The following is a 10,315-nucleotide window of genomic DNA, read 5'->3' as shown; positions in this document are numbered from 1 at the left end:
TGCTGAAGGTCAAAAAGATGCCAGATAGGGGGTGAGATTTTTCTTTTATAGCTTTGGGGAGGGTCCTTCTAATGGGGGCAGGTGGGGTGGGGCCATATCCAGTCAGTGTAAAGTTGGTCAAACTTGCATGCATGAATAAATGAAAGGCAAAATAACCCAATCTGTAAACAACTAAGCCAATTAGATACAGAGCCCTATTCTTACGGCAGACAATAAGTGCAGGTTCCTTTGTGCCTGACAGCAGCTTGTGCAGAGGATAAGCAGGGGTGCAAGTGCCCTTTAGTGCTGTATTGCTTCCACCCATGTTCATTGTTAATGAACTCTTAAATATACCAAGCAGAACAGCATTTCCTAAAAATTTTTTTATGCAAGTAAAGGATCTTTATACCAAGAGTAAGTCACTGGGTGACAAAAATTCAAGGCTTAAAAAAGTGGGTAGAGCCATCAACAGCCAATCTGATGTATCTACTTGATTTTAATGGGGAAATTTAAGCTGCTACTAACTGGAGCACTTCTGACAGCCTAGCACCAATGTTCCCATAGCCTCAATTTATGTCAATAAGCACATAAAGCAAAAGGTGGAAGCTTAGAATGAAGCTCACAGAGGGTTAAGGGAGTTCTGTACTTACCAGTGACCAGGAGTAATATACTGTGTTTTCTTTGCACCATGAAATAGCACCCAGTTGAGGGTAACGAACATATACACCCAAGGTCTTTCCCATGATGCCCATTTTTTCACAACATTAACATAATTTTGCACCAGTTACTGAATCTACAGAAAATCATTTGCAGAACGTTTATTTTCAGTAAAATTGGAGTTGATTACCAAGTAATAATGATAAGATATATTAATACATATAAATATATAGAGTTTAATATTTTAGTTTATGAGCTCCTTTGGACAGTTTACATTACCCGTGTGTCACTGTTTGGTTCAAGTATATTTAACATTTTAGCCTCAGAACTATTTACTATTATCTCAGTTGCTTTCCATTTGCCCTCTGTGGGGAAACAATAGGGAACAAGTAAAGAGAGGGAACAGGAATCAATATTCACTATGTACATATAATGCATTGCACCTACAAAGTAATTTTAAATTGAATGCATAGATGAATGGAGACAGGAAAGTGGTGCTGTGATCTGTACACAAGATGTTAAACAGTAACTTAAGTAGAAATAACAAACAGAACAATGTATGCTTGGTTTTATGAGAAAATAAATCTTCTTCAACAATCATTCATGGATAATAGCAAAAAGCAAACATTGCAATTTAATGGCAACACTATACTTAACTTTTTCAGAGAGAAACATAGTCTACACCGATGTATTGTATGTGAGGGCTGAGGGCACCTAAATACATGTATTATTTTGAGCCCTGGTTCTTAACCATTGATCCCTAATGCTGCTTAATTTCATATCAAACATATAACAATTACAATAGCTTGCAATAGTCAATCCAATGATATGAATTAATGCATTAAAGTCTGTTTGTAAGAACCAGAACCATGTTTAAATTCAGGTTTAAAGCATTAATAAATACTGTTGCTGTTACTTGCTAAACACTTGATGCTTATCTAGCACATTTTCAAATGTTAGCCACCTTGCACAATATAAATAAGTTGGGACAACCACCAATCTCCCAATCATGCCCATCGATGAAGACATAAAATCAAAATATTAATATCACTACATACTAATGATGAGAATAGGCACTCCGGATGGCCCACAGTGCAGGAAGGAGGGCAGTAACAGGGCTAGGAAGAGGTAGCAATTGAAGTCAGAGGTAGGGAGAGGAGACACAGGGGCAGTATTAGGGCGGAGCGGCGCCATTTTGGAGATCCGGAGCAGCGTCCCTCCCACCCACCCTAGAGGTGAGATCATGATAGTTACCTGTGGGGATCCACTTGGGTCCAGAGAGTTTGCTTGTCACAGCAGGTGGAATGCTTGCCATGGGGGCCTATGGCCATGGTTTGTTACAGCTGAATACCCGACAGGTGCTGATGCAGGCATGGGTGCCACAAGAGGGGTCACAAGTTGGTTACCTGGTTCTCACTTGCCCATCTGCCCCCTACGGGGTTGGGTGGCCGGCATGCCAGGTAGCCCAGGAAAGCGTATAGCAGTGGTTTTGGGCAAGCATTCATTGGATATGGTTCTTTTCTCAAAGTCGTAAAACATAGTGGTTAATTAGTTAATACATTGATGATCTGTAATTAAAGCTGCGACCTTCTCTATCCCAAAACCTGGATGTCATTATTTGTGTCTAGGGGGAAAAGGGTTCCAGAAATGGATATACACATAAGATAAGTGAAGGGGTAGGTTGATGGTTATCCTTTCTGTGGGGGGGGGGGACTGACACTGCTCTTGTCATAGATATGGGAATTAGGCTTGCAAAGTTTCTCTTGCTACATGCAGTGACTAAAAGGTGAGCACTAAAGGAGGTCTCCCCAGATGGGCACGTACTGTCCTTCTAGAATTGTGTCGGGGTGCCCTTGCCACAGAGTGTGCCAACTCTGAACTTCTGTCTTTTTTTAATTATAAAAAATAAAGAGGAGTTTTTACATTCTTTTCATATGAAATAGTGGCGAGCAATCACTGGAAGATTATCTCTCCTTTAGTAGGACCACATTACTATAAAAAAATGAAATTTTAAAAGAAAATGTGACTACATTTTCTTTTAAAATTTCATTTTTTTTATATGTATTCCAATATTTGTTCCTTTAATAACTTGAATTTGTTTTCAAACTGTTTTAAGCTCAATACTTTTGTGTATATGTAAATAATTATGTGTTGCACATAGTTGTCCACAATAAGGTAATCACTGTGAACATTTTCTGATTTAAAATGTTGTTAGTGCATATTAATATATTCTCCATAGGTTGAGATAAATGTGTTGGTGGTAAGACGAAAATATGATTGCATCAAAGTTAAAAAAAACCTGCTCATTAGAAATACGAACCAAAATAAGTGCTTTAAGCTAACTATGACCATTAGGATCCATGGCAGAAATGTAACACAAGTTGTAAACTGAATAAAAATGCGTAATGTATTCTTATTAGACAGTTATTGCACATTGCACACTTTAAGGCATGCCTGGAGGTGGCGAACATTTTCGCAGCAAAAATAACATTTTTAGTAATAAGTTTTATTATATACACTGCGCATTGGTGACAAGTATAAAAGTCAGAATCTTTCTTATACTGGCAAAGGAGGTCATTAACCAGTTTTAGTGTTTGTAAAAGATATATTACATTTGCACAAAGACTCACAATGGTCACATTATTTTTTTATATAGTTTAATTATGTCTTCTTTTGACTCTTTCCAACTTTCAAATGGGGGTCACTGACTTCATCAGCCAAAAGACTATTGTTCCATGAGGCTACAATTTTATTGTTAGTGTTACTTTTTATTACTTTTTTTTATTTAGTCTTCTCCTATTCATATCTTATTCAAATGACTCCCTGGTTGAAGAATTGCCAAACAAAAGGTGAAATAATTAAAAAAAAACTAAAACATAAATAAAACAAAATGAGACAAATTGCAAATTGTGTAAGAATAGCTAAGTGCAGATAAGGCAACAAAAAGTTTTTTGCCCGTTTTACCACATCGAACAAAATTGTGTCAAGCACGTTGCCACCTTGCTACCACTGTGGGTAAGGAACTTAGTGACTTGTGCCCAAAATTGCACTTTGCATACTGCTTTTACACTAAATGTAATATAATGTTTAATTATCATCATGTCTGCTTCAGAATGTAGTGCTGCAAATACACAGTAATTAAGCTATAATTTGAATATAATTATCAGAACAGCTGCTCTCTGACCTACTAACAATATGCACCTTTATTTTGGGCACTAGATGGGGCTAAAAAGGAACTCCAGCCTAATCACTGGTTTCAATTTATAATGAAGCAGAGTAGTGATTTTATAAAATGGGCAGACTGTATGCTTTTAAATAAATACTGTACAGGTATGGGACCCGTTATCCAGAATGCTCGGGACGTGGGATTTTCGGGATAAGGGGTCTTTCTGTAATTTGGATCTCCTACCTTAAGTCTGCTAAAAAAATATTTAAACTGTAATTAAACCAAGTAGGATTGTTTTGGCTTCAATAATATTAAATTATATCTTAGTTGGGATCAAATACAAGGTACTGTTTTATTATTTCAGAGAAAAAGAAAATGATTTTTAAAAATCAGAATTATTTGTTTATAATGGAGTCTCTGGGAGATGGCCTTTCCATAACTCGGAACTTTATGGATAATGGGTTTCCGGATAAGGGGTCCGATACCTGTATTAATATTTCCCTTTTTTAAAAAGGGTTTTAATTTCATAAAATGCAACATTTTCAGAAATACTTTAGTAATAGTTTTATGCTAATAAGTATCATTATAGCTGCTGTGTAGAATATAGTATCCCTCATGTATACAGATTTTTTAAATTAAACTTATTTTATATTTAATAGAGAAGCTGCAACTATAAATCCTGTTCAAGGACCTGCCTCAGCATAACAGCATTTAAATTTGGTTAATAAATCAGGAAATTTGCGCTTTCTGTTAAATATAAAGTGAATAAACCCCTTACCTGCTACAAGTTTTACCAGCACCATAAAAACAAGATGCATACAGTTTATCATTAGGCATAGTTTAAACTCTGTATACAGGTGTGTTTTTCAGTGCACTTAGCTTTAGCCTTTTCATATGCCAGCTTCCTTTCTTTTGGCACTGAAGAATTCCTTTGGGAGTAGAAGGAATATTTTAGTCCAGCTCTTCATTCCATTCCCTGTTTCTTTCCTTTGTTATAAAAATGTTCTTAATTTTTTACCATGCTAGAGAACAAAGGCAGCTCTAATAGAAACAGTGAAGATCATAATTTGTTTTGAGACAAGGTAAGGTTTCGCCAGCTTTATTCAGGTGGGTCCCGAGGATGGTTTTGGCCACATAAAGTTTGGGCCTGCATTGCAGTCGAGAGGGGGAGCAAGTCCCTTGTCAGTTCAGTAATTGGCCATGGGATGTCAGGGTTCCCTAGTTTATAAAAGGGAAAGCCAATATGTGCTCTCTCTCTTTTGGCACCCACTTGGGAGGGTGGTATGCTAAAGGGCCTGGGACAGAGGTAGGTTTAAGTAGGAGAAGTGCCAGGAAATATTTGTATTAACTCACTCTAGGAGTGAGGGGCAGGATCAGGTATTTAGTAGAGCAGTTAGAGGCTCAAATGAGGAGGCCAATAAGGGCTAGTACCTAGCAAGTTTGTGTGCTCCTGGATTGTGTATAAACAGCCTCCCTGAGGCAGCTTTTGCAATGCTCCATGAATGAATAATAATGTGGAACAAAATCAAAAAAATTTTCATCGTTTTTACATTTTTCCACAAATCTTTGTTGACTTACAAATGAATAAACCTCTAAAACCACAAATGAAATAAAGGTTGTTACAATTGCCTAGGACAGCTGCCATTGACTTCTACATCTGCTTCAACAGATTTTAGATGGATGTTTTGTAATAGTGGCTAACACAACAAAAAAATTGAGTTTTGGTGCAAAAAAAACATGAATTGTGAAAAAAATGAAGTACAGATGTTAGTAAATGGCCCCCTTAGTGTGTGAGAACTAGACTCAAAACGAATGTAGTTCTTAAATTCAAGCATTTTCACATCTCACTACAGAAAATAAAAACCACAAGGCTACATAATAAATTCACTTTGTAAAATTTATTACAATATAAAATTTATCAAAATCTAAAAACACAGCCCCACATATAGAACACACAAATATTTTCAAACAAAACGGACACAAAAAAAAATACACGTTTTCAGTTTAACCATGTCAGCTGTATTCATTGCTCTCAAAAGTTGGATTGACATAGTATCCCTTCTCCCCATTTAGAGCAGCATTCCCTTGGGCGGCACAGTCTTTTCTGTCGAGTGGAGGCCACTCTGGATCTTTCTTTAACAAGCGCTGTAGCCTCTTGTATGGGCTTTTAGATTTATAGTGGAAGAGTTTTTTCATAGCATTCCAGAGTGCTCTATTTTCTACAATAGCTTCCTGGAAAATAAAATACACATTCATTGTACAATATATGACCTGGCATATACATATCTTTTATTTAAAGTAGCATTAATAATGTGCAATTATGCGCATATACATGAACTGTCCCAAAGAAAAAACTTGCATGTGTGCTAAATACTGTAGTGTAGCAGATTTGGAGGCCCATTTATCATTCTCATTTTCGTGGTTTTAGAGGCTTTTGAAATCACAGCTAAACTCATTATCATGAATGTAATTTATCAAAATATCCAAATTGAAAAAGCTCAAATGAAAGTTTTTTTGTGTTTTTCAGCAAATGAATTATCCGAAAAATCTGAAAACCTCTAATACCATGAAACAAAAGAAGATCTTCCAACTGGAAGCATGACAGATGACTTCTACACGACCACGATAGCTTTTATATGACACTGATTTTTCATAGTTTTTACGCGCAATAAATGGCAAAAAAATCGAATTTTTCCTCCAAAAATTTGAGTTTTAGAGAAAAAAAATGCAAATCGTGAAAAAAACCCCCCAGAAACATTAGTAAATGCCCTCCTAGTGAATAATGTACCCCCTCTTGTAAAATATAAGGATAATATATGTCAGCAAGGCATTCCATGACAATATAAAAAGCACAAAGGCGAAGACTGACTTCTAAAATCCTCATATTTTACAACAGGATGTACATTATATATTATAATACACAAGTTTCAGTCATGACAGAAATTCCATCACTGATGTTTATTAAGATATACTTTACAGGGCATTCTTGGCTTTTGTGTATTATATGTAAATATGTCTATGAAGATTCTCATTCATCCAGGTCATGATATACAGTATCTAGTAGAATTAAGTCTAAAACAACTGGACTTTTCTGAGTTTTTCTTGAAAACGTTTCACCACTCATCCGAGTGGCTTCTTCAGTTCAAATGACTGGTAGGGAATTCCCCGGTATTTAAACTCTTGATGGTAGTAGAGTCACAGACATCCAATCACAATGGTTCCATTGAACTTGTTCAGTTAGGTGTTAGCTGAAACTGACAGGTGTAAGAAGGTATGATCCAATCATAATGGTACCAAGATTCTCATTGATGAAGGTGTTAATCCTTCAAAGTACATGACCGGAAGTGTGAACTGTTGTGAAACTGCCGGGGTAGGGACTGAAAGGGCTGAAACTGTGGCATCCAATGCAGAGGCCAAGGAGAAAGAATATAAACATCTAAAAGGAGCTCTGAAAACTTGTGGGTACCCAGACTGGGCCTTCATCAAAACCAAATCAAAGACCAACAGAAAGACCAGACCTACAAACAGAAGGGAGGAACACAGCAGGCGAAACAACATAGTCATTCCATATGTTGCTGGAACATCAGAAAAACTTAGGAGAATTTTCAACAAACATCGCATTCCTGTGTTTTTCAAACCCAGCAACACCCTGAGACAGAAGCTGGTGCACCCGAAAGACCCAACACCCAAGCACATGAAAAGTAATGTGGTCTATGCTGTCCAGTGTAGTAAAGAGTGCTCAGACTTATACATTGGGGAGACAAAACAACCTCTCTGTAAGAGAATGGCCCAACATAGGCGGGCAAACTCCTCAGGACAAGACTCAGCGGTCTATCTATACCTCAAAGAAAAAGGTCACTCTTTTGAGGACAGTAACGTGCATATTTTGGACCGAGAGGACAGATGGTTTGAAAGAGGTGTGAAAGAGGCCATTTATGCCAACCTGGAAAAACCATCCCTGAACAGAGGAGGGGGCCTGAGACACCGCTTGTCACCAACATACAATGGCGCGTTGACATCCTTACCCCGGCAGTTTCACAACAGTTCACACTTCCAGTCATGTACTTTGAAGGATTAACACCTTCATCAATGAGAATCTTGGTACCATTGTGATTGGATCATACCTTCTTACACCTGTCAGTGTGAACTGTTGTGAAACTGCCGGGGTAAGGATGTCAACGCGCCATTGTATGTTGGTGACAAGCGGTGTCTCAGGCCCCCTCCTCTGTTCAGGGATGGTTTTTCCAGGTTGGCATAAATGGCCTCTTTCACACCTCTTTCAAACCATCTGTCCTCTCGGTCCAAAATATGCACGTTACTGTCCTCAAAAGAGTGACCTTTTTCTTTGAGGTGTAGATAGACCGCTGAGTCTTGTCCTGAGGAGTTTGCCCGCCTATGTTGGGCCATTCTCTTACAGAGAGGTTGTTTTGTCTCCCCAATGTATAAGTCTGAGCACTCTTTACTACACTGGACAGCATAGACCACATTACTTTTCATGTGCTTGGGTGTTGGGTCTTTCGGGTGCACCAGCTTCTGTCTCAGGGTGTTGCTGGGTTTGAAAAACACAGGAATGCGATGTTTGTTGAAAATTCTCCTAAGTTTTTCTGATGTTCCAGCAACATATGGAATGACTATGTTGTTTCGCCTGCTGTGTTCCTCCCTTCTGTTTGTAGGTCTGGTCTTTCTGTTGGTCTTTGATTTGGTTTTGATGAAGGCCCAGTCTGGGTACCCACAAGTTTTCAGAGCTCCTTTTAGATGTTTATATTCTTTCTCCTTGGCCTCTGCATTGGATGCCACAGTTTCAGCCCTTTCAGTCCCTACCCCGGCAGTTTCACAACAGTTCACACTTCCAGTCATGTACTTTGAAGGATTAACACCTTCATCAATGAGAATCTTGGTACCATTGTGATTGGATCATACCTTCTTACACCTGTCAGTTTCAGCTAACACCTAACTGAACAAGTTCAATGGAACCATTATGATTGGATGTCTGTGACTCTACTACCATCAAGAGTTTAAATACCGGGGAATTCCCTACCAGTCATTTGAACTGAAGAAGCCACTCGGATGAGTGGTGAAACGTTTTCAAGAAAAACTCAGAAAAGTCCAGTTGTTTTAGACTTAATTCTACTAGATACTATATGTAAATATATTTAGAATCTCTTTATTAGCCCTGTAAACAGGCACAAACATGTCGATCAACTACCAATTTTAGCTGTATGTTGAAATGTAATGAATTGTACCCCTATCTGATGATTCAGCACTAAATGTTTGCTGGTGCTCAGGAACCTTTAAAGGTGCCCAATCAAAATTTTCCAACTGGCCCGATCGTCAAGTCCACCAATATCCAAGGCCTTCGCCGATATCGGTTGTCTTGTCTCCCGCCATACACTTGCATGCATGGCCACCTTTAGAGTCATTGTAACCTACAAGAGCATTTTAGTGTAATTTTAACCTACAAGGGCATATATAATAAACTTGTTTTTTAACTATATGATTCTATCTTTATTCCAATGTATTTGCTTGATTCAGGTGTAATAATAAAAAAACAACAAAACACAAATACAAGAGTATTGTAGAAATGATACCTATATCAGGCAATGTCTGATGAAGGGGCCTTAGAGCTCCGAAAGCTTGCAATGTATTTTTATTGTTAGCCAATATAGGTATTATTTCTACAATACTCTTGTATTTGTGTTTTGTTGTTTTTTTATTATTATTTTTGACACTGGCTAACACGGTACTACAGTTTTTGTTTCTTGATTCAGGTGGGGATTAAGTCTCCTTTTGTCAGTGTAATTTGGTTTTGTTATTGGAAGCATCACCTGTGATACTGTAACACATGCTACTTTTAGCATCTTGAGGCAGGTCCGTATCTGCAGATGACATGTTCCAGCTTGTAAATTCCCAAGTACAGTACTAAGATATAATTAATCCTTATTGGAAGCACAACAAGCCTTTTGGGGTTATTTAATATTTAAATGATTTATGGAAAGATCCCTTATCCCAGCATTCTGGATAACAGGTCCCATACCTGTACTAAGAAGCTGAAGTGTAACATTTAGCAGAAAGCTAAAGATAATGTATAATATTCAAATCGTGTATCATTATAATATATTTATGTATTACCATATAGAAATGCTTACCTCTGCAATGTATGACACTGCCAGTGTGATGAGCAGCATGATTAGTATAGCTCCCCGCCATATGAGAGGAGTGCAGACCAGCTGGGATCAAAAAGGAAAGAACCAAAATCAGCCCTTGGTATTACATAGTAACGATGCAGCCTATACTAAGAGGGCATACAAGGATAATTCTAACTTAGTTTGCTTAGTAATTATTTGCAGAAGGACCAGTAACACTATAAAAAAAACGAATTATTTGCAGTGTTAAGTTGATTATTTAATTTTAGGGCAAGGGCACAAGGATCTTTGGCTCGGTTGCTCTCAGCGTGCATATTTTCTGCAGGCCAGGAGAAGCAGATCTGCTCCCCTCTGCCTCTTCGCATAGCTA

General features: G+C 37.8%; 1 protein-coding gene across 2 annotated transcripts in view; it reads right to left on the bottom strand.

The window, feature by feature from the left end:
* Positions 1 to 5,681: 5,681 nt before the first annotated feature.
* Positions 5,682 to 10,315, bottom strand: part of atp13a4 (ATPase type 13A4) — a 61,082-nt gene continuing 56,448 nt past the window's right edge. The window contains exons 29-30 of one of the 2 annotated variants that reach the window (XM_031901591.1): positions 9,949 to 10,029; positions 5,682 to 6,034 (exon numbers count right to left, since the gene is read on the bottom strand). In XM_031901591.1, coding sequence (XP_031757451.1) covers positions 5,816 to 6,034; positions 9,949 to 10,029 — 300 coding nt within the window. In that variant the 3' untranslated portion in view covers positions 5,682 to 5,815. 2 annotated transcript variants of the gene reach the window in all.

This window comes from Xenopus tropicalis, chromosome 5, assembly GCF_000004195.4.
Source record: "Xenopus tropicalis strain Nigerian chromosome 5, UCB_Xtro_10.0, whole genome shotgun sequence".
Lineage (NCBI taxonomy): Eukaryota > Metazoa > Chordata > Amphibia > Anura > Pipidae > Xenopus > Xenopus tropicalis.
This window is presented reverse-complemented; position numbering and strand designations above follow the sequence as displayed.